Below are 24,997 nucleotides of genomic sequence, written 5' to 3'. Positions count from 1 at the left end.
AAGGTTTTATTGGAGTGTGAATGAAAAATACACCCCCATATACAGCTGGTTTGGTGTGCACTTTGTGAGCTGTGAATATGCGTCCCAGCTGATCATGGAATCATTTTAACGTAAAGAGATCTGCTCCTCCCGTGCGTGCAAACCTGTGCGACCCATAGTCCCCGAGCAAGCACCACTAACCCCACCCCACCCCCCTCTCTCAGGTCGACTCCCCTTTAAGAGTCGTGGGATGCAGCGTGTGTCATCCAACCCTGTCCAAGAAGAAGCCGCTGGGGGAGGAGACTGACATGGTCGTATAGATAGGACAAATAAACTATCGACAGGAGGGGGTGGGCGGAAGCAGAAAAAGGAAATTCCCTTCTGTCTTTTCCTTTCCCCTTCCTCAGCATCTTGCGCTGCGCAGTGTTTGCGACACCACCTGGGAGCTGTGCGCATTTTCTCGCTGTCTGAAGCGACCAGAGAGCGAAGAAACACTGCTGCCTGCAAACCAAGGAATAACCATTGCGGCTTTTTTCCCCTCTCATTTTTAAAGCTTTTTTTATATATATATAAAAAAAGAAGAAAATAAATGCACTAATGTGGAAGCAAAGGCAAAACTGATGCCCGCTCCAAACAGGATATTTGACCAGGCTACATTCCGTTATTATACTGAAACACATTTTCATCGCTCTGCAGCATTTTTTCATTGGTCTATTTCAGAAATAATTGCTGCGGACTGAGCAAACAGCTTTCATTGCCAGTTGCCTGTTACATAACCGGGTGGCTTTAGCTGTCCAAGGTGCTGAACTGACCGCTCCGAACCTATAACGGAACAAGCCGGGGGGGAATTCTCAACCTCGCGTAAGTCTACTCGTCACCGCACATATTATTACGCGCGATTTCATGTGAAGATTACACTTATAGAAGCATTTGAGCTGAGCGTGTGTATGTGTGTGTGTGTGTGTGTGTGTTTTTACGCCCACACAGAAGGTCACAGGCCTATATCAGTCTGGGGAGGAGAAAAGCACGAGATCCGGTCACAGAACCACCGGGACACCGCTGGGTTTTATTCAAGTCTTTTACATCGTATCGTGGTCGAGAGACACCCCGTTTTCCTGAGCTGGTCGATTCGGCGGAGAGAAAATGTCGGGGCAGACGCTCACGGATCGCATTGCCGCTGCGCAATACCAGCTAACGGGATCAGATATGGCCCGCGCTGTCTGTAAAGCCACCACTCATGAGGTGATGCCGCCTAAGAAGAAGCACCTGGACTGTAAGTGCTGCCATTCCTCTCTGACTGTATAATGGACCAACAGGGCCACATACACCGTGTATGCATGCACACACTCATACACTCCTCACACAGGGCAGGGCCACATGCCATCACAAGCGTAAGAGCTATTATTACCAGTCACTTGTTAATTCCCATTGGTTAAATGGGTGCGGTGCAATAATGAATTCATCCAACCATTGTGATGACCCCACTGTGTGTCTGCCTCCAGTAAAGAGAATGGAGACTTCCGAGAGATTGAGGGTGGAAGACAGATGGGTATAGGAGAGATAAGGTCATATTTTAAGATATGACTGATAAGACATGACATCTAGGCGTTATTGTAACAGAATACAGAAGTCCTGCAAACCTGGATAAGCAGTGTTGTAAATTAAATTCTGTGCAAAAACCTTTGTTTGAAAATCAAATATTTACACTGAGATGCTGCCTCACTGACAAACTAACAGCTTAATGTATGTTTAAAGGTCCAGTGTGTGTGTGTGTGTGTGTGTGTATGTTATTGTTTAAGGGTCATATAATTGTTTTATTGTGTTTGTAGCATTAAAATAAGACTTTTATATGTACCTTAGGCAAGGGTCTTGCTTTACTGAGGCCACCATCTTGTGCTGCCATGTTTCTACAGCAGCATGAACGGACAAACCAGCCAGAGCACATGAAAAACTTGATCTATAAAACAATGAACAGTAAAGAACATCTGGTATGTGAAAGGCACATTAGCCAAGTTGTGAGCAGAGGAGTCCCCCATTGTGACAATGTGCAGCCTCACCATTAGATGTCACCAGGTCTTACACACTGGGCCTTTAAATCTGCATATATAGGCCAGTGGGCTGATGGATCGTGTAATCACAGCTGAATAAATGTATCAAACCTCACAGCTTTATTGACACCACTACACATGACAGCAGGTTCCACCTTATGACAAGTCACGATTAATCACTGTCATTTACCACAGATATTGAGTCAGTCCAAAGCCGTGGCATGGCACTACGGTGTGAGGCAGTCGAGCTGCTTCCGTGTCTCCTGATTTGTCTGTGTCTGTCTGGCTTTGGTCACTGGGCAGGTCTGGTGCTGCGTCTTGGGCTGGGACCTTATATCTTGTGATCCGCTCCCCTGCTGAATAATTTAATAATCAGCCAAAGACGGTCCTGCATTATTTACGCAGCCAAAGGTGACAATGCTAATGCCAAAATGCGCCTTGCGACCATTGCGTCGTCTTTTTGTGCCGTTCTCTGTCTGTGGACGTCTTCAAACTAAATTTGCACTGTTGTGGAGAAACTGCAGAACTGTCATGACCCAGAATAGATCACTTGTCACCACAGACAGTGCTGACATGTAAAAAAAAAAAGTCTTGTGTGACTTCTTTTGTGATTTCTGAGCCAGTCCAAAATGATAGGTTGTAGAAAAATCTATTAAGACAATGTCTTCCTTAAGGTTTTAGTTTAGTTAGTCTATGCTGTATCCATTTCTAGGGCAGTTCAACAAGCTCCCTCTATGTAGGCCACTGTGCCTCCCTTCAATGAGGAAATTCCTATCCTCAAAAAAAGAATTGCAAAACATGACACAATTATAAATTGTGTACATGCTGATATAAATTGGACTGGATTTAATAACAAATTAATAAACTGTAGGCTATGTAACTACAATAATCACTGAATTCACAAGGAAAGAGCACCCTCATGATAAGACACCTTAGATACAACCTGTTGTATTTATCCCTTTATCAAAGTGACACACAGTCTCTAACCCTTGGGGTAAATGGGGTGATTGTGCGTGTGTGTGTGTTGTGGCAGTGCATTGCAGTTGCCATGTCAACAGATTGAGAGTTTCAGGCGACTGCAGTGTAATAAAAGAGAGGGATTCTGAAAAGGAAGAGGACAGCCCTGTCATCTCTAGAGTGCAGAGACAATCAATATAGTTATTTAACCAAACAAAAACACAGTGTTTTTAGCTGGCTATAAGGACAGAATACCATTACTGTTTGCCTGTACAGGGAAAATCATAAACATGTTATACAAGAATGTTCCCATATCATTTTATCTCGGCTTTGGTGCCTTTTTCTTGTAAAATGAGGCCCACAGTGTACACAGGAAATGGATCCCATGAGATTTCTCATTATCTTTAATGGATATCATATTCAAGTTTGTGTAGTTGTGTGTATCTAATGAAAAGAGTAGCTATTGGAGGGCTTGTGTTTGAAATTTGAAGCCAAAAATGTGGTCCACATAGGGTCAGGTAAAAATCGGGGGTCTACAGTTTGTTAAATTCATATTTGAGATAAGTACATTGGATGAATTAACGGCTGCAGCTAAAGTTACACAAAAATATACACAACAAGACCTCATAGTACATTCTTAGGCCTCTGCTGTGGGTCATGGATTACGATAAGAGTCTTTATTTAGCACAGCCAATCCTCATTAGACACATACGCATATGCATCACATATGCACTATTATCACAGCTACATTATTAGCATTATAGGGGTGGCGTAGGTGTAACATGACAGCAACAATAAGAGGAGCCAGTCAAACAAATGGTCGATGTCAGTGCAGTCATCGTGCATTTGTCCTCAATCACAATAAGCAACAGGCGTCAACAGGGTCGCAGCTGTGGGCCTATTATTATCACGGTCAATCTTTGCGTATGGTTCAGCTGCGGAAAAAAAAAATAGGTCAAGATTGTAAAGAGATCACTTCATTAAATAAATAAATAACATCCAAACTGTTAAAAACATGTTGCCATGCATTCAGTTGTTTCATTTGATTTTACTCACAATGCATCAGATTCATTTTATTCAAAGAAATACTGGTTGTATGAATGCAGAATGCATACAGTAATGTTGCTGTGACACAGGTGGTGAAAGAACAGGATGATAATTATGTAGTGTGTGTGTGTGTGTGTGTGTGCTGCAGGCAGCCTGGGCATTGAGCTGCCCACCACATACAGACTACAACTAGTGATTAGTAATAATCTGTTTACAACCCCCCACCCCCCAAACCACCCTAACCCTCCCAGCTGGCTGCCATTTTATGACCTTGAACACTCTCACAGGTTAAAACTGTCATCTCCCCCTCATTTCTTACACATTCATGTCAACATAACTGGTTCTGAGCAGCAGTGTCTGTTCTTTCTCTCTCTCTGTCTGTCTCTCTCTCTCTCTCTCTTTCTTTCTTTCTTCCTGCCACCCCTTGGTGTATTATGAAGCTGATTACAGATCAGTATCTACCTGCCCGAGACAAGACAAGGCCTTTTCAATATGATGGCCTTCTTCATATTCCATTATTGGAGGTGTCTGCCAATAATTGCTGCATTTCTCCCTGAATACACTCAGACGTGTCCTTGTTAAGCATCATCATCATCAGTGATGCAGCTTCAGGAACACAAAGGAAACTTAAATCTCTGGGCAATTCCTCGATTAAATGTACGCAATGTACATCACAACTTTCCTAAATGTTACTAGAATGGACTCGGAACTGCTTTCTTCTGGCAATGGAATGAGCGGCAAAACATTATTCTACACCTTCAAAGGTGTTTTATGGCCCGTGATAAAAGAAACATGTTGTTGTTTCACAGAGCCGTTTTGAGGGGTTCAGATTAAGGATCTTGCCGGTATGGCCTGTATACTACTGCACTTTACTATTTATTTTATTTTATTATGTCTTTCTTTTTACTCTCCTTAACTACTTCCTTTTAGCGTTTATCTTCTGTTATGAGTTTTAAATCTGAAATAGTTTTTGTCTCTGTTACTGTTTGCTATCTCGACCAGGACTCCCTGGAAGAAGAGATCTTGTATCTCAAACGGACCTTCCTGGCTAAATAAAATAAAGAAAAAACTGTCCGTTACATCGACAGTGTACCTGTACAGCTTGTGTCTGACGGTGTCATTTTTTGGAAAACTGTGACTCTGTCTGCGCTGGCAACCAGGAAGATGATGACAGAGCACTATTCTCTGTGCACTGTCAGCGTGTGCTAGCATATGTGTGTGTGTGCACCAAAAATCATTATCAATGCCACGGAGGTTATGTTTTTGGCAGCTTTTGTTTGTTTGTATGTTTGAGAGAAGCAGAACTCTGAAAGTTAGGAACATATTTGAAAGAGATTTTCTTCGGGTGACGGCTATGGCCCTAAGAAGAAATGATTAGATTTTGGTGAGGATCTGGATTCTGGATATTGATGGGAACGATGCTTTTGACTGTATTGACGTTGTGGGAAACTGAGTGGCCTTGGCAGAGGTTTGTGCTCTCTGAGTGCTCTTTCTAATTTTGTGTCTGCAGCTTTCACATGGCTTGATATCCTAATGGGCGTCCAGAGCAGAGCATTTAGCTCTCACACTTCATCAAAGTTTAATCACAGCTTCGGAAATTCTGGTCTGAGGATAAACTAACCATTACTGTCTGTTTGACACGTCCCTAACCAATACACCGCTAATCTGTCTTTGTGACTGTGCACTTTGCAGACCTGGTGTCGGCCACCAATACCACCAACGTGAACATTCCTCAGATGGCTGACACACTATTCGAGCGATCCACCAACGCCAGCTGGGTGGTCGTCTTCAAGGCCCTCGTCACCAGTCATCACATGTGTGTCCACGGCAATGAGGTCAGCAAGTGGGAGAAAGGGCGAATACGTCAAACGCGGTTAAAGTCGAACTATTCCATTTGAATCCAGCTATATTAGACAGTTGATTATGGAGTTCATTTGTATAATGAATTGGGTTAGCAGTAAACTGAGGTCAGGGCTGGAATTAGTCCTCTGAGTGCTGTGGTAAAGGTTGATGCGATGCTGTCACATATGCTCTTTCACCGCAATGTCCAGCGTCAGATTGATGCTGTAAACTATTATATGATGTAAGGAGCAAAACAACCTTTTAACAAGCATCGTGTTGTGTTGTAGTGCTCAGCTTAATGTCTTCCCTCCACTGTTTTTAATACGTACAAGACTTGACTGTGTTTTCTGTCCCTTTTTTTCCCTCAGAGGTTCATTCAGTATTTGGCTTCTAGGACCTCCTTGTTCAACCTCAGCAATTTTATCGACAAAACTGGCTCTCACGGTAAGAACGTCCACTGTGCGTCTGGTCATTTGGTGTGTTTATTCGTCTCTCTCTCTCTCTCTCTCTCTCCCTCTCTCTGTGCTTGTGTACAAATAATATGTGCATAGATCATCTGTTCTCCAGATGAGATTAATGGCACAGTGGCTCAGCTTTCTCATTAGCTGGCAACGCACACAGAAACAGGAAGAGATACGCACAAAAAGAGCCATCTGGAATATAACGGGAATGACACAAATTACTGGAGAGACACACACACATGCGCGGAACTGCGCACACACTGTGCACACTCTCATAGACATCCATCCATCCATCTTCTACCGGTGGGGTACACGTCACAGGGCCACATATAGAGACAAACAACCATCCACTCTCACACTCACAGCTCCGGTCATTTTCGAGTGTCCAATTTGCCTAATACCCATATTGCATGTTTTTGGACCGTGGGAGGAAACCCACGCACATACAGGGACAACATGCACACTAGTATAGAGACATGTTTTCAATTAAAACCTAAACGAATAAGGAATGAGCTCAATCTGTCTCTCTGATACATTTTCTTCTCCATTTAGGCTATGACATGTCCACGTTCATCAGACGGTACGGACGATACTTGAATGAGAAAGCGTTCGCCTACCGCCAGATGGCTTTTGACTTCACCAGAGTCAAGAAGGGGTATGTGAACCTGTCTGCGGTCAAAGACTTCACTGACGTCTGAACGAGAACTTGTCATTCACCATTTCATCTGTTCCGGGACACAGTCATTTATCATTTATTGTGCGTTGTACCCCATGGCTGTTCTTGTCTGTGTGGAATATCTAGTCATTTTTTCTCTGTCGTGTTGCCTCAGTGCTGAGGGCGTGATGAGGACCATGACCACTGAGAAGCTGTTGAAAGGCATGCCTGTTCTGCAGACTCAGATTGACACACTCCTGGAGTTTGATGTGGGTCTGATTTTCTATTTCTAGTTCCTACTTTTATTTTTTACTCACCGGCATTACAAGACCGGGGTTTTTTTTAGGGGTCTGAAAGCATTGCTCTTTTTCCTTTTTCCTCTCAGGTTCATCCCAAGGAGCTGAACAATGGGATCATCAACGCTGCATTCTTGCTTCTCTTCAAGGACCTGGTCAAACTGTTTGCGTCCTACAATGATGGCGTCATCAATTTATTAGGTCAGTAGACATTTTTTTTTTAAAAAACCCTTTATTTAACCCTTTTGACTACCATGATATTCAGGCTGCCTGGATTTATTTAGGATTTTATGGCTGTAGAATTGTCAAAAAATACTCCTTTTACTTTTGATGTCTGGCAGTTATTCAACTGTTCAGGAATTACGGTACTGAGAAGCCGACGTCACAAACGTATGACGCGCTGGTGAATCTTGTCTGTGATTGGACAGTCGTTCTGCAGAAGTCCTGAGTTCTAGCGTAATGACAAGCATATGGGCGCAAAGCTCTATTTCTCTGCTTTCCGGTATCCATCCATCTTGCTTTCTTGCCCAGTTCAGTTCGTACTTTGGGGAGGAGAAATTACAGTGCACCCATAGATCGGAGATCGTGACTTCCATGTTTCCTTGTTAAAAGACAAGACAAATAGAAAGTGAGGTGATATCCACAATGGTTTTGTAAACAAACACATACCAGTGACTGAGACGTCCAACACATCTCCATCGTCAGTAACAGCCAAAGAGGTTGTTTCACACATAAAGAAAAGCATGTCAGTCCCTAGATATTAAAAAGTAGATACCAACTCAATTTGTTGACCATTTCTTGTTAAAACATTTTCAGTCTATTGTGTTCCTTACATAGAGAAATACTTCAAGATGAAGAAGAGTGACTGTAAAGAGGCGTTGGAGATCTACAAGAGGTTTCTGACTCGGGTGACAAAGATTGGGGAATTCATGAAGCTGGCCGAGGTAATAGCGTCTTCATTATTACATCCATCATGATATGTGTGTGGAATAAAAAAACCCAAAACAGTATGGTAATCCTGAGTTGTAACTCTTTTTACACTCAACAGACGGTTGGAGTTGACAAAAATGACATTCCTGATATCAACTACGTGAGTAAACGCACATCATATCATGGCATTTGTTGTCAATGAACACCTCACACACACACACACACACACAACACACTGAAGCAGCCACGTCTCAACTACCACCATCTCCTCAATCTAGTGTCTCCACCCGGGTGTAGTGGTGGATCTAGCAGACTCAGATGATGAAGACTGTGCTTTTAAACCTCAGGAAGAACTGGTAACCACACACTTTGGGGTGCCCTGGCTGAGAGCGTGTGTGTGTTTGCGAAATGCAGTGGCAGCGTGTTGTTTCCTGATTTTATTCGACAAAAACATGAAACACAAAAATCTCTCTGTGCACATGCATGTGGGTATTGCAGTGCGATCTTACGATCTTTCATCTCTTTTCTTCTGCGAGTGGAAATGTGCGAGTGCTCTCAGAAGGCGCCTCAGGAGACTTGTGGGAAAAAGGGGCAATTTATTAAATACGGTTTTTGATTTTTGTTGCAGGCTCCCAGCAGTATTTTGGAGTCTCTGGAAACACACATGAACGGTCTGGAGGATACAAAGGGAGGAAAGAAGGGGTAAGAGAGTGCTGAATAAAGTTTGTTTTCATTTCAGTTGCTCTCAGCATTATACCCAGATAACAGCAGAGATAAACTAGGCCAACACTGAGGGAAATCATCGTTTTACATAAGAAATGTTGAAAAGAGGCCTGGACAGGTGCTATTTCTATCATTTCCGTTAACACTTCCTCTCTTTTATTCCCCCTTTATGTTCATTTTGGAATCACCAGTGAAGGGTGAGCATATACATTGTGTGTGTGTTTGGTTTTTTAGTTTACTTAGCAAAGTGTGCAGATGTATTGAGCGCCATCTCATTGATTTGCATGTAAAAGGTGTTGTTTTTATGACGCACCGCTGTGACTGAAGCTCCAGGTTCACATGTGGAGACGCGTGCATTGGTGTGATCACATGTTTGAATGCTGTAAGAGACTGAAGTCACCACATGTGTACTGTCACACCCTGACATGCCATGTGAACTGGCATATGAAGTGTTTTGTCCCAAAGTCGGATTCAGGTAAAAATGACCTCAGTATTTTAACAATGACTTCTTCTGATGATGGTGTACTCTTTGGATATGGAAATATACGACTTTGGAATTGAACCTTTCATATGATCACATCTGTGTTTCATATCAGCTGGATTTCTTTAGACTTTTAGCAAACAGATCCATCAAAGACAATCAAACACATCCTGTTCTTCTCCTCCCTCCAATCTTTCAGGTCACCAACAAAGGTAAGAAACACATTTTGACGTGATTTTTCCTCAGGGTTTTCCAGTCTGATGAACCACTGACTCGGGGCTTCGCTGTCTCTCTTACAGGGATCTCCGACAAACAACGTATCTCCAACATCGACTCCAGCCAAATCTTCAAACGCTGTCCCTGCACTGCAGCCTCCTCCTGGGGAGAGTGCTGGTGCTGCCGCCGCCCCCTCTTCTGCTCCTGAGCCAGTCGAAGAGTGAGGGACATTTTTCATGTGCCCCTCTTTGTGCGCTGTCATCGTGCTACGATACACAATGTCAAGCCTAATATCTTTCTGCCTAATTCTCCAGCTCCCTGTTGGATCTGGATCCTCTGTCCTCCTCGGGCCCCTCAGCACCATCAGCTGCCCCCACATCTTGGGGCGGTAAGTCTCCCTCTTTCATGTCAAAGCAGCTCCATTTGCATTTAACTAATCAACACAAGTTGAATAAAATATGTGTCCTCCCTGTCCTCTCGTTTTCTGCTTCCACAGACCTTCTTGGATCGGGTGAGTGTCACTCTCATCTTCACTTCATTCTGCAACTTCCAGTATAGACCAGACTAGCCTTAAATGAACTTACTGATTTCAGTTTCTGTAATCTGTAATTGAGGCCACCTCAAAACACGAATGTTCTAATCCAGACTGACCTTAACAGCTAGACTTAAATGTACTAGTCATGTGACATGGCTACCTCCCTGTTTGTCTCTTGAAGTTATTCTCTGTAGGCTGAGTAGTGTCTTTGTTTCTCTCTGCCCTCCTTCTCCTCCCTCCACATACCTCATTGTCTGTTCTTGGTTTTCAACGGGGGCTATTTTTGTTGGTTGATTCTTTTTTCTTTTTTTTTTTCTTTTTTCCCATTTGTTAATTATTATTGGATGGTGTTGGATGATTATTAATTTGGTTAAAATTTGCTTTTTCTAAATGATCTTAACTGGGTTTGATTTGACCTTTGACCTTTGTTTTGGCTTGATTTCTCTCTATCTGAATGGTGACCCGACCATTTTTTGTTTTTTTTCGTTGATTTATTTGGGATTCATTTTGGTGACTTTCTTTGGGGGATTTTTGAACGCCCCCGCTGGTACTCGCAGAAATGGGCGACTCCTTGCTATCTGAACCCACCCTCACAGCAGAGCCCGCCCCCTCCTCTGCAGCAGCGACACCCACTCCTGCAGCGGCAGAACCCGGGGTCTCTCTAGCTCCTCCCACTAGCACAGCAGCTGCCACCTCCCCTGGTGCCGCCAATATGGATCTGTTAGGAGGTTAGTGAGCTTCCAGAAAATTCTCTATGAAAGAATCACTCTGGGAAGCTCAACCCTAAAACCATCATACGATACAAACACAAACATGCATGTCCAGACACGGATAGTATGTAGACAGAACTTTGCTGGTTCATCACTGATATTGTTTATATCCTTTAAGCAACGTTACCTCTTCAGAAACAGAGCACTCTTATCAATCAGTACATCAATACATCAGACAGATACTGAAATTAATAGTTTTTTAAGTTAATACAAGAACAGTTAATTATATAATTGAGTAGAAATTCAACTTAACTCATGATTTAATGTGGTTTTGTATTAATTACAGTAATTATTGGTTAAAAAAAACAACCTGCTTTTTCCCCAATAACAGTTTATTTTTTTATATTGTCACTTTTCATTTCGTTTCTTTTTTTTTTACAGCCACAATGTCCTTTTTCAACTAACTTCATACAGCTGCCAAAATGAGGCAGTTAGTTCCCGTTGCCAGAGCAACAACAAAGCCAAAGTAATTGTGGACCAATAAGCAGGCTGCATGCTTCCTACCATGTTGGCTAACAGGATAGTAGTGGGCATATTGATTATGATTCAGCATCAAAGAGAATGCTGAATCATGTTTTAGCATGTAGCTCATGTTTTCCTCCTTTCACTTAAAAGGGCCAAATGATGCATAACGGAGCTAACTGCTGTAAAACTGGCTGAAAAAGTTACAACAGAATAAAAATGTCATTGGGGAAAATGGCCTTTTAAAATAAGAGCAAACGAAAAGGGCATTAAATGTCGAAGTAATCCGAATACCACGAGGGTCAAAATGAGATATTAGATAAAGATATGTTTTCATAATGATTATTTGTAGTATGTATTACAAGGTTAAACATGCACACATATCTTATACATCTTATACACAGACATACGTCATGTTCGGCTTCGACATGTGCTGTGTTTGATGGTCACACATGCTTTTCTTCGACCTCAGTGAAAAGCAATTGTATCAAACTCTGTCACATGACTCTGCAGCCACAGATGTCACGCTGTCAAACTTAAAAACGTACTTACTGCATTAGACTGTTCTTTGCTGTAGTGCCTCCTGTCTGTATTCCCATTTGTCTGTTCACCTGTCAGTCATTAATGTCACAAATTAATGCTTCTGTGTAATGAATGCTGATTATTTTCCGGATTCCACCTTAAATACTGCAATCTTGCCTTTATTTTCTTAATGGTCTTTTTCCCTCCACATGTTTCTTACTTTCTCCTTTTCTTTCTCTGTCTCTGTCTCTGTCTCTCGGGTCGTCCTCTGTCCTCTGCTGGGGGTTTGTGTGAACCTCAGATGCCTTTGCAACACCTGCTCCTGCCGCTGAGGCCTCTGCAGCAGCAGCAGCAGCAGCACCTGAGGGTGGGGCTGCAGCTACATCTGCCCCAGCTGCCAACGCTGGAGCTGGTGGGTGACTGAGAATCTGTGTGTGTGTGTGTGTGTGTGTGTGTGTGTTTGAGTCAGTGGTGGAAAGTTGCAAAGTCTAGTGTAGTGTCACAGGAATAGACTGCAGCGCATGTCATGATTTACAGTGCCATACAAGAACAGCATTGTTTTTTTTCCAACAAGCAGCTGCAGCCTCAACCCACAAGCATGATAGCACGAAGGAAGCCAAAACGTACACATTTAAGATGCTTTCGCAGGGCTCTAAAGTGGTTTTAAACTGCTTGTAACAGTTAATTCATTGGACTTAGGTCAGCATCATTTCCTGGCTCGCTATACTACTGCAGCCATTTTGGCAAAATGTACGGTCGTTGGCCGGAGAAGACAGGCCCCTCTTTTGTGGAAGCTTTGTCTGAAATAAAGATCATTATTCGAGTGGGGAATCTGCCCACGTTAACACCGTAAACGTTAATACTGTAATTACAGGCCATTAGGAAGCAAACAAGTGTAATTCCTAAAATATAGAGGCGCTTCTTGAAATAAATCTACACTGCACTTTCACTTAAGCAAGACTTCACAATGCAGAACCAGCGTTAAATCAATGTTTTTTTTATTGTGACAACATGCGGCTCTTTCTTGCTGAGTAAAGGATCTTGAACGTCTTGATGCCTTTTCCACCACTGACTTGAGTGTGTGTGTGTGTGTGTGTGTTTGTACAGCCTGATCATCTGTGGGTTGTTGGTTAATTGAATATTTCCTTTGCAATTAAAACTTTAAGTTGTGTTTTATGAGCACATGCACTTATTCTTAGTATGAAGTTGTAATCAGATTTTTATCTTAAGGTTTTGTTCCAATGCATCACTGCTGGGCGGCTCTGGTCTGGTCAGTGCTTTTGTTGTTACCATGGTAATTGAGGACAATGCTCTACTTGCCTCTAATGTCTTGGCATCAGGAGATTTATGGTTTTTCTGTCATGGAGAGTGTTGCCTGCGGCAGATGGTGGTTTTTAGTTTGTTGGTTTGTTCATTGGGTTTATTTACTGTGAGGGTCTTGCTTCAGACGTTTATCTTCAGCTATTTTTTTTTAACAACAACACCTTCCCCTCCTCTTTTTATTCCTCTCATATGCTTTTCATGTCCATCTCACCAGCTTTCATTTATATAGCGGCTTCATTTTTCATTTTTTATTCATCACATTGAGTCCACCATGTTTTGTACTGAACAAACTGTCTAACATTTCGAATTCCTCTTCACGTGTCACCCCCACTCCCTCCCTCCTTAAAGACCCCTTTGCTTCCTCAGAGGGAAACGTCAACGCGGCATCCTCAGGTGTCGACCTCTTCGGCATGATAACTGTGGAGAGTAATAACGCGGGTAGTTCCCTGGATGCCTGTTTTAGCTCTGTGGTGCCCCAGTCCTCGCCCTCTCCTTCCCCCTCACCGCTCTTCACTTCTTCATTCAGCACCATCACCACCACTGCAACCATTTCACCTCCCATTGCCCCCAGCACTACCGACCCTACGACTGACCTTTTAAGCGGTAAATGTGAGAGATTTGTTGTGTGTGGTTCTCTTGTCTGCTAGCCTCCCCTGTTTTATTTTTTCCTTTTACTGATTTTATTAGGCTAATGTGCTCCTATTGAAGACACCTTTCATTTCATCCTGGCTGCTGTGTGTGTGTGTGTGTGTGTGTGTGTGTGTGAACATCACTGCCACCTTTCAATGTTTGAGATTTTTAATATTCCTGTCTCTGGGTGCACATGTGTTGCTAGATCTCTTTGATTCCATGCCAGACACGAGTTTCACCAAAGCAGAGCCTGCGCCCAGTGTTGACTTGTTTACAGCAGGTATACCCCACTGCTCTCAGCCTGCCATCTTGTGTGCGATCCTTCTCTAATATCCTGTCTTGCCGTGTCTGTTTTTTTTATTTCCAGCTTTGTCCTTGGCTTTGATTAATGAAGAGAAAAAATTGAGATTATTCTCTTATGGGTCAGCTAAAAGCTATTGAGCCGTCAGAAACATTTACTAAATCACTCTGACCTCCTCTCCCATTTCAGCATGTGCTGCGTGCACTGCATTTGCAGTTGATTAATGTGCATTGTTACGAATCAGGTTTTGTTGTGCAGTGTGTGTGCAGTGTGTGTGTGTGTGTGTGTGTGTGAGAGTGGGTTCTAAACACCATCTCCACCCTGCCCTTCCACAGCAGATGTGTTCATCTCCCCCGCCCCCCCATCCAGCACTGACACAGGAGCCATCATGAACCTGTTTGGTGGTGGGTAACTCATGGCATGACTGCCTGCTCTCACTCTGTCTCCTGAGTTCACGAAAGCACCGTCAAAGAAGGGGATGACACGAGAAGGAACATTTGAGTTGAGAGATTGTCGCTGCCGATTAAGATCTGCGTTCTGCTTATTAGCTCGTTCGTTTAAAATTGCAGCGTGTGACTTTAAAACATTCTAAGTCAACTGCAAACAGGTTGTAGCTCTACAAAACACTTCTTGGTCCTGCCCGTCCCTGTGCCGCAGGTGTATACACACAAACGCTACACCCTCAATCAGGTCTGACAGCATTACTCGACGGAGCCCATTTCAAAATGAACAATGCAGCATACAATCATGTACGGTTGTTTCTCTTCATTAAGAGCAAACAGAGGCAGAGTAACAACATAAATCACCATTAGTTACACACTGCAGCTTTAAGCCTGTTGATTGTCATCTTTGTGGGTAGATGATGGAAATATCCCGAAGTGGCTGAAGCTTTTGTCATGAGGTGCAAGTCATAGGGGTTCTTTCTTTCTCTGTTGCATATTGAAGTGTGCATTTGAACATGTATGTGGATGCTTTCTCTGACTGTTGGAAGTCTGAGGCACTCAGACGAGCGATGTGCATGAATCCCAAACGGCAATGTTGCACCACATTTGTTTGAAAATGACTCTAATTCTACTACTTTGTTTTGGCATTACCAGTGTGACGCTGGAGGCTGATTGTTACCCCTTCTTTGCCCTTATGCTGCGATGGAAATGGCTTGACCTACTCTAAACTGGCGTGGTTGGGTTCGGTATATGTTGCGTTGACCTGCCAGAGTCAACAGGAGGAGACGCATCAGCTGCCGCTGCTGCTGCTCCTGCTGCCCCCGGTGCTGAGCTCATGTCAGGTAAAAACTCCACATATTGTAAATTCATTAGTAAATGCATGCTGTGATGTTGTCTTTTATTTTATTCATGTTTATTCTTCTTTAATTGAATATTTTTTCATGTGGCTACTGTTTCTGTTATATTTGGTCATGGTTAATGCTTGTTGTTGGTCATTTTTTGAGTCCTATGGATTTGTATTATGTCCATATACAGTACGGTCGTGTTGATCCTTGCATCGCCTGTTTTTCTATAGTCTCACTGATTTTAGTCGGCGAACTCCATCCAGTGTTTCAAATGGTAACTGTAGTAACTGTAACCTATGCAACACTGGTTCCTGGTCATCATGTGTCCTGTGCCATGTTATATAAGTGACAGTCTGCTATACTATTGCTTTAAGGCGTAACTCTTTTTTTCCCCCCTTCTCTTTATCATTTGCACAAAAACCTCTCATCGTTTCATTGTCAACTGCTCCTTGAAAACATCACTGCATTTTTCTTTCTCTCTGGTATCTGTGCTTTTTTTTTATATACTGTATATATTCCCCCCTCTCTCTCTCTCTATGTTCTCTCTTCCTCACTCTCTCTTTCCATCTGGCTCTTGGGCTGGCTCATTGCTTGCTTCCTGCCATTTGATTGGGTGAGTCTCCTTGCTCTTTAACACGCTAATTTCCCACAGTGCACTGCTGCATTGCAGTGGTGTGTAAGGCAGGCTCAGCTGCACTGTCCCTTCCACCGCCATGTGTGATGGTTACAAAGTGACTGTGAAGTAGCAGTATTTTAGTGTTTGGCGCTTTCGTAGCACCGGCAGCTCTTTTTCACCTTATTCCTGCTGCACTCTCACATGGACAATAAACCCCACAAAGTGCAATTTTATCTACAACATTTTATAAAACTGTGTTTGATTATGTTATTATAAGTTTGTGTCAGATACAGTGCATGATAACAAATTCAAATGTATATTTATTCCAGTCACAATTACATGAACGAGCTGAACTGACCACTGACTTTTAGTTTATATACATATTCTGTATTGTATAAATAATATACTGTACATATGATGACGTTGGTAATGCCCTTAATAACTGAAGATAATAATCCTTTCGATGTCCTATTTTGTGATATCAACTTAGTCTTCATAGCCGTTCACATTCCAGTGCTCCTCTCCTCCTTCTGTTGTCATGGAGACACCTATTGGTTGTCATGGTAATCCCCAGTAGAATGGAGGTCTGCCACTGAGTGTGAGGAGAGCTCGCACTGAAGGATCCTAATATCTCCCTCCGTCTCTCCTCACCCCCCCCCCCCCCCAAACACCCCCTCCCTTCCTGTAGTATTTGACGTACTAGGGGACGTCATGAAGCCCACTGTGACTCCCCAAGCCGGCGATGTTGACACCTCTATGGCTAACATGGCGAGTAGTAAGTAGACATTTAGTGTTGACCAAGACTTTTCTTTTTATAAATACCGACTGAAAGGAGTAGTTAAACATTTCGAGAATTCTTTTTTTCTGAACACAAAAGATGAGGAGATCAAAGCTACTCTCTGTGGTATTCTTTAAATGCAGTTAAAGTCACTTTTATAACCAACAAATGTACAAATGTATCATAGCGGAAAATCTGAATGAGTTCCATGCTTAACTTAACTAAAAACTTCTTCTCATGCAACACTCAGAAAGAAAGTTTTCCTCAAAATGTTGAACTACTACTTTTAATTCATGCACAACTCAAATGCATCATATACTCACCTCTCTCTCTCTCTCTCTTTCTCCATCCCTCAGATCTCACGATGGGAACCGCAGCAGCCCCTCAGGTAGCTCCCCCCAGTTGGGGTGCTCCCATGGTAAATGTTGTCTGTGTCCTATAGCATGGAGTGGAGCTGCATGGGCGGCAAATGACAGGGATTCCCTGTAGCATCAGTCACAGGCGTTGCCTTCATCTGGCTCTCCAGGTTCCAGGGCCAATCACAGAGCTAGAAAAACTAAGAAACTCTGTGTGTGTGTGGTGGAAAAACAAGAAAGGAGACACACTACGTCAACTTTGAGCAAACTCTGGTGGCCATTGTTTAAATGACACCTCTTTAACAGATCACGTGCACTTGTGGTACATAGACATTTAGTGTTTAAATGACACAACAAGGAAGAAATCATTTTACATTTATGGAATATCTACTGGAGAGTGATGAAGTGGCAAATTATAGCGTCAACTTAAGAAACTTGCTTGAAAACAAACAGCTTCTTCTTCTTCTTCTCTTTTTTCTCTCTGATGCCTGAAATCATTCAGATAAGATCTGGTTCTGCCTCCTCATAGCTGAAGTCACACCACCATCAATAATCATGCCGCTTATGGATATTTCAATTGTCTTTTTGGCAACAATAAACTCATCTTAAGGCCTCTTGCAGCAAACGTCCCCTCAGCGCTTCAACTCTTTGTGCATGTGTGAATAAATGACAGAAACTCGTCGTTAAGTCAGGGGTTCTGTTGTCTTCATTTGGTGTGTGCGTGTCTGTCCATCTTCCCTTCATACATTACTATAAAATGTGTTTGTGTGTTGTTGCCGTGTGTCCACATTGTCCTGCAGTGTGTGTGTGTCTTAAATGTTGTGTTGTAACATCACGACTCCTCCTCTCCCTCCCTCCCCTCCCTACGTTTAGACCATGCCAATGGGTGTCCCTCCTTTTATGGGGTTTCACCCCAGCTTCAGCATGGTAAGACCACCAGTCCAGTCTAGTAATGTTCCTATGAGCCATCCGTCTGGACATTACTGGACGCTGACGGACAATAACCCCCTTTAGGCGACCCACGCCCTGCTAATGAGGACGATGCTGTGTCTTATTGTCTCTTTCTCTCTTGTCTGTCTCTATGTAAGGCCGGCGCTCCCATGATGCCCATGGTGAGGCCAGGATTCCCAGCCACCGGAGCAGCAGCCCCGGGAGCACCGGTAATTATTTAATTTCTTTTTTTTTTTTAAAGTTACAGTTTCTTTAACAAAACTAGTGTAGTTGCTAAAAGTGGACGTGTCCTCAGATGTCTCCTGGAGCGGCCCAGAGTCCCAGGAAGCCTCCACCACCGAGGAATGCTCTGGATGACCTCAATATCAAAGACTTCATGTAGGCCGACTGATCCGGAAACCCCCGAGGTAATTTGTGGTGTCTTTTTATTTGAAGCATGTTTACTGGAGCAGTCAGGACCGGCTAACAGGATTAATGCACTCAAAATGTGACATTGACTGACTGATTAAAAGGCTTCTGAAGTATCTTGTTAAATTCAAGATAACATGTTATTTTTGGTTCACTAGAAATATTACTAATTAAACAATGGAACGTATGTATTCTGACATACATTACTGAGAACATCTAAATTGTGGATTTTTGGACATTTGTGAGGTTGGATGGGAGGGTCCTGTAAAAATGAACCTTCCCATTTTTACTGGGAAGGATCCACTATTTTCTTCTTCTCTTTTTTACAGTTGGCCCTTATTTGTGACTCAAAGTTAGGATGCATCTTCTTTTTTTGCTCCTGTTCGAACCATTTCTGTCTCTTATAGGTTCATGTTGCAGTGCAACTGATGCAAAGGACGGACAGACAACTTTAGAAATGTGATTTTAATGTATTTGTTGTAGATTCTTCACTACAATTTGTCTACAAGCTATGTACATTTAATATAATTTAATATAATATAATGTAATGTAATGTAATGTAAGTCTCAATCCGCTTCCTCTCTGCTTTCCATGCAGGTTTATTGTATGTGGAGCTCCGTGGATGTGGATGTCTGCACTCCCCCCACTGCCTCCCCTCAGTCACGCCCCAGTCCTTCAGCCAACCAGCCATCAAATCTTACGATCTTTGCCCTCTGACCTCCCACCAGCTGCGATCCCCTAAAAACGAAACCTGCCCTCCTTATCTAATGTTGTAGCACAACTGTGAATGTGAACCCTAGATACAGAAAACAAGATTCTGTTTACGTGTGTGTGGGTGTGTGTGTAATTCGGTGTTATCCTTTACTTAATATACCACTGGGAAAAAAAAAGAACAAAAAAAAAAAGATAAATGTGTATTTAGATTCACTCTGAATATCTGCATATCAGCTGACTTGGAATGGTGGATATATGTTGGTTTTTTTGCGCATCTCCCATATGAGGACTGTGTTGTTAAATGTGGACTGTGTTCAGTGTGTGTAACTTCACTGGCCAACCCCCCCTCCCCCCCCACCCCTCACCCCCGACTCTCCCACTCCAAACTAATATTGAGCTGTGTTTATGTCATTTAAGACTTGGTTGTTTCTATATCTGCCCGCCCATCCATCCATCCTCCCACCAGTTGCTGTTTTTAAAAATGATTCTTATCTGAAAACGACTCGCACTCCAAATCTGGATTCATCACGGAACACGTGGAACAGTGTGCAGTTTCGTCTTCACTTTATCTTTTTTTTTTTTTTTTTTTTGTAGGGAACTGTATGGACCTGCGAAACACTTGTGAACTGTGTTCAAATTGACATAATGCGTTTTAGACAATTTTAAATGATTATAGATTATACATATTTTCTTTATTTTGAGAGTATACAATATATCATATATTTTTTATTTATGTCAAGGTTGAAAAAAGGAAAAAAAGAAGAAGTCAAGACTCAAAATCGTTCCCTCCTTTGAACATGTACATTTCAATCTGAAGTCAGAGTGAGTATTGAATGGACACTTTGTCCCAAGTTTATCTATTGTTCCCTCTTCAGGTCTGGAGTGATATTGCATTCTAGCATGCAACACAAGTCCACCTGGGATGTGTTCTGTGTCGCGCTCTCTAAGAGCTTTGTTTCATCGACTCCGTCTCCACAAAAACTGACTAAACGTTAGGGTGGAAGTCAACGAGACGAGTTACGTGGCCTCAGACGCAGCCGTGGCCGGTGCATTTGTTCATTTACTGTTACTGGAACTGTCTTGGGGACTCATTCCGTAAGATACTCACGTTTATGCTGAATGTTCTGTGTGTTGTTTTCTGTTTTGTTTTTTTTCTCTCCCCCCCCCCCCCCCCAAAAGTGACTGTATCTTAATCCATTGTGTTAATTAAACAAAGTGTTGAAAGAAAAATACAGATGACTATGAAACACAAGGTCAAAAAAGAATGTGGTAAATAATGTTTAATAAGTATTCATATGACGGCTGTGATGTTTTTATTTTTATTTTTGGGTTTTATGGATGGCATCACTCCCCACACCCTCCCTCAGCCCAACCTGCATGTGAGTCCAAATGAGATGCAATAAAAGAAAAATACACTGATCCAAATTGATCCCCGCGACTCACTTCTCTCTGGTCTGCTTTAATCTGCTATTTGTGTTTGACATGGATAATTATCCCACATATGGCCACGTGCATGCAAAACAACAGAGGAAAATGTAAACACACACACACACACTCCTCAGACTTTACATATTTAATGATAAATTAATGAAACGTGTGTATTTTAACACATATAGTATGAAAAAGCTAACATCGTTAGGACTCGGCAAATACAGTACATATGTATAATAAAATGCAAATGTAGTTGTGATTATTAATATTTCCTAGCCATAAAAAGTGCAATAGTTATATCTTAGCTGAGAGTGTGAAATGATAGTATTCTGGTGAATCTGAAAGTTAATAACATAGCTTAAAAACTAAACCTATTAAATAAACTACTTTACAGCCTTGTGTGATGTCACTTGAATCATCTTTGGTTGAGGCTGAAGTCAGCAAGTTTGTAAATGAAAAACTATAGTTAAATAAAGTGTTTTTTTTAAGAATATCGAATGGTTTGATATTTAAACATTCAGTATGCAACATTTAAGGAGGGTCTATTGGCAGATTGTGTCTGTATAAGTGTATAACAGCTGTAAAATAAAATAAAAAGTACTTTTAGACAATAGGGTTGCTTACAGAAGCTGCAATCTTCATCCTCTACAACCTGAACCGATGTGTGTTTCATGTTAAGCAGAAGCTCACAATGCAAGTAAAAAACTGCTTTGCCTACATAAACCAATGTAAAGAGATGAGAAAACAGCAGAGAGAGTTTCTGTTATGCAAATGTTAACATAGTGCTTGATGCACATGTTTGTTGCATGCTCCAGTCTCACCATTAGATGGCACTCCTCTTTAGACACTGGACTTTTAAGGATAATAGCTGCACAGGACGTGTATTAGTAAGTTCTCGATTTTATACATTGCAATATCTGAGACATGTATTTGATGTTGGGTACACAAAGTGACGTTTAGGCTAAACTATACAACAAGGTGTGCATGAAGCTTTAATGGTGTCTCTCTAATGGCGGGTTTAGTGCTTGGTTTAGGTCATTTTGGGAGGGAGGACATATTTGTTGTTAAAAGACTCAAACAACGGACTTAAAAGACTTTCAGCATTTAAGCAACGTATCGAAGTCCTTCTTCTTACCAAGACCTTTCTGACTAACAAGGACAACTCTTCAGAGCAGTCACCTTGAGCCTCTTAAAGTGACAACTTTGCTTTCTAAGTTCAGACCTCTTTACAGAGTCTTGGATCTCCATAGATCCAGTGACAAATCTGAGCATATTTGGGAGGCGTGATCCTCACAGCAACGTTAAAGTCCCTCAGCTGGCCTCCTCCCATCTCCACCCACTGATGACCTGAAAACACCCCAATCACCCGCCGCTGCCACTTCACTTTCCTGCCCGCGTCTCCCACTTCCTGTCTGAGACGAACGTAAATGCCGGCCCCCGTGGCACCGTGCTGTGCGTCACACTGCTGGTACATCAAATTGTCAGACTCCTTTGCCACGGAGCAGAATCGGTACACCACCTTCTCGTCTCCGCGTCCGTCCAGCAGGCTTTTGTCAACGTCATAGCCCGAGAAGTGGATCCGAGTGAGGGCGGCGGTGGAAGGAGCGACTCCGAGCCTCATGTGCTTTTGTTTGACTGGGCGTCTAAGCTCCAGAAGGGCATAGTCATAGTCAGAGGATACAGAGTTGGTGGAGCTCTTGCCCTGGATCCATCCTTGAGGGAGCTTGGTTAGTTTTACTCGTGTCCAACGGAAAACAGGCTGGTTTCTGGGTCCAATATTGCGGCGAACGCGGTTGAATCTCCTCTGTTTCCCTCCTCTTTCAAAATCATCCACAACTCCATCATCAGCTCCCACATGACCTTTCTCCCTTTTTCTTTGGCGTCTTCTGCCTTTGACTCCACTCCTGCCTCTCACTCCATCTCCGTCTAATCTGTTCTGCTCCTCTTTCTCCTCCATTACCTTCTCCTCTCCTTTCTCCTCACCTCTCCTCCCACCCCTCTGCCATACTCCTCTCCTCCTTCCTACTCCTCCTTTTCTTCTTTTGGTTTTCAGCTGCAGTACTCCTACTTTCAACCACCTGGCGCTCTCCAGGTACTCACTCCCATTGTGGATGCATTGAGCTGCAGTCAGCACATGTTTTGGGGACACCAGGACTCCAGAGCAGCCTGTGGAGAGGCGAACTGCACTGGAGAACGGGTAGTTGGTGATAAAATGTGGATCGGAGATCACAAAGCGTCCGTCTGCTCCAAAAACCTCCCGTTTCTTGCGGGTGTGGGTCTGTGTGTGTGCTGATGTTCTTGCATATGACTTATTAAAATCCTGCAGACTGACATCCGTGTGTGTACGTGTGCCGTTCTCGTACATAGTCTCGTACCCTAGAATCCTCTCTTGCTCAGTCTGGTCTAGAGGCGGGAGGCTGCCTTGACACTCAATCCCACAGAGTGTCCTAGCTCTACCTTTCTCCTCATCCTCCTGCTCTTGCCCTCTAAATAAAGAGCGCTTTAAAAGCTGTGTGTGTGTGTTCAGCAGCAGCGGGAGCCTCTGGCGGTCCCAGCTGTTTGACTCGCTGATCCCATCTTTACCACAAACTCCAGAAAGTGTCACTGCAGCCGCACAGAGCAGCAGATACTTGACGTGTTTGAGGCCCATTCCACTGAAAAGACAGAGACAAAATAAGAAATGATTGAAGGTGTTGGAAAGAATGAACACTTTATCAGCCTGAACATTTTGGATTGCCTTGTCTTTACAGAATGTTGCTCAGGTAAACTTCGTCCATTTCTCTCAACATTGTTCCTCTTGAATATCTTATAAGTCAACTGCTTAAAAGCATATTTCACTCAGATATCAGTCTTTATTTGACACATTATTTTATCCTGCCATATAACAAAAATAACACAATAGAGACAGAGGTTAGGATTTTGACAATAACCTATGAACTCTTGCCAATTTTTCCTCTCCTAATTTTCTTTTCTGTTAAACAGAATCCTCTTTATTGCTCTCTATTTATTTAAATCAAGCCACGTATTACCTTATTATATAACGTTTGGCCAGCAGGAGGCGCACAATATCAGTTCTTACACAAAAGCGCTCTTGACAGAGAAGTTTACTTGTGAGATCTTATTTTAAATCCGCAAGGTGTCTGCCACTGAATACACACATGATGCTACAATTAACTGCTGACACACATTAATCTATACACCTGTCTATTACTTTGTAATATAGTAAATATTTAGACATCTATAGCTTGGACAGACTGAAACTCGAGAGAATTCTGAAAACGTGCAGATTCAAGATGATGTAGACAAAAAAAAACAAAAAAAAAAAACATTGACGTTTCAAATCTATATTTACACTGAGGATTTTCTTTTGAAAATATTGCAGACGCAAAACTTTCCTACCTGAAAACGTTCAGAAAACAACTGCAGCAACGTCCAGTCCACGTTCTCCCTCTGTTAAAATATCAAAACATCCTCTCCATCCAAACAGCCTCCAGTAGACAGGGACCCATCATTTCCTGAGCTCAAAGAAATGCATGCGCATGCAACCGCTACAGTAGCAGCACGCATGACATCCTCAGAGAAATCCCGCATCCCACTCTGATGCAAAAAAAGAAAAGAAAGAAAAGAAAGTGGCGTGCAGACAGAGAGGCAGAGAGACAGGTGGGCAGGAGGAGAGGTGGAGGCTGGAAGCGTGAGCGTTTGATCATGTGATGATACTGCGCGTGAGGTCAAAACAAGAGCCAAGATGTGGACATTAATTATGTTGGGGTGTTTATCCTCCCGTGGACGGGACTGTAAATACTTTTAATGCACAGGCAGATAAACTGTGATATTCCCAAGGTCAAATTAATTCAGTTAGATGTAAATATGTGATTTTTGGCAACAAATACCAGTGGTTAAAATAAGGCAAAAAGGCATTTGGTCTTTATAAGTTTGTTGGTCCTCACAAAGTTCAAGAACAAGTACACTCTCTCTCTCTCTCTCTCTCTCTCTCTCTCTCTCTCTCTCTCTCTCTCCCACACACACTCTGGTGCAGCATTCTTTTAGTGAAGACACTCATACAGTAGACATAACACATTTCCTAAACCATAACCATCTCAATTAAATGCCTGATCCCAACCTAACCAAGCCAGTGCCCTGAAGACCTGCTCTTTTAGCCCCTTGAATAGGATTTATAATTATTCTTTTTTCCCTAACCTAACCTCAGTGTTGTAATGCAAAAAAGTACAAATACTTCATTACTGCACACAAAATGTACATATCTGTACTTGACTTTG

At 42.6% G+C, this 24,997-nt stretch overlaps 2 protein-coding genes across 18 annotated transcripts; one reads left to right on the top strand and one right to left on the bottom strand.

Moving 5' to 3' along the window:
- Positions 1–268: 268 nt before the first annotated feature.
- On the top strand, positions 269–20,456 carry LOC131443581 (clathrin coat assembly protein AP180-like). Of its 17 annotated transcripts, none has more exons than XM_058613304.1 (25): positions 269–840; positions 967–1,252; positions 5,724–5,866; positions 6,242–6,317; positions 6,887–6,989; positions 7,165–7,258; positions 7,375–7,486; positions 8,123–8,229; positions 8,334–8,375; positions 8,844–8,917; positions 9,619–9,631; positions 9,719–9,855; positions 9,950–10,023; positions 10,132–10,146; positions 10,728–10,898; positions 12,226–12,336; positions 13,596–13,850; positions 14,083–14,157; positions 14,514–14,582; positions 15,392–15,463; positions 16,771–16,857; positions 17,217–17,278; positions 18,305–18,376; positions 18,463–18,574; positions 19,173–20,456. In XM_058613304.1, exons 2-24 carry the CDS (start codon positions 1,123–1,125, stop codon positions 18,547–18,549), a joined length of 2,181 nt encoding a protein of 726 aa, XP_058469287.1. In that variant the 5' UTR covers positions 269–840; positions 967–1,122; the 3' UTR covers positions 18,550–18,574; positions 19,173–20,456. The 17 variants fall into 17 exon arrangements, with proteins under 17 accessions (XP_058469287.1, XP_058469289.1, XP_058469295.1 ...); XM_058613306.1 differs by having other exon boundaries at positions 270–840; positions 17,217–17,248; XM_058613305.1 differs by having other exon boundaries at positions 271–840; positions 16,786–16,857.
- A 391-nt stretch (positions 20,457–20,847) lies between these two features.
- Positions 20,848–24,696, bottom strand: LOC131443583 (serine protease 23-like). The gene is made up of 2 exons (XM_058613322.1): positions 24,120–24,696; positions 20,848–23,374 (listed from the first exon to the last, which is right to left on the bottom strand). The coding sequence occupies exon 2, from the start codon at positions 23,368–23,370 to the stop codon at positions 21,937–21,939; it is 1,434 nt and encodes a 477-aa protein (XP_058469305.1). The 5' UTR covers positions 23,371–23,374; positions 24,120–24,696; the 3' UTR covers positions 20,848–21,936.
- Between the last annotated feature and the right edge of the window lie 301 nt (positions 24,697–24,997).

This window comes from Solea solea, chromosome 17, assembly GCF_958295425.1.
Source record: "Solea solea chromosome 17, fSolSol10.1, whole genome shotgun sequence".
NCBI lineage: Eukaryota > Metazoa > Chordata > Actinopteri > Pleuronectiformes > Soleidae > Solea > Solea solea.
Note: the sequence above shows the minus strand (reverse complement) of the source record. Positions and strands in the feature narration are given on the sequence as shown.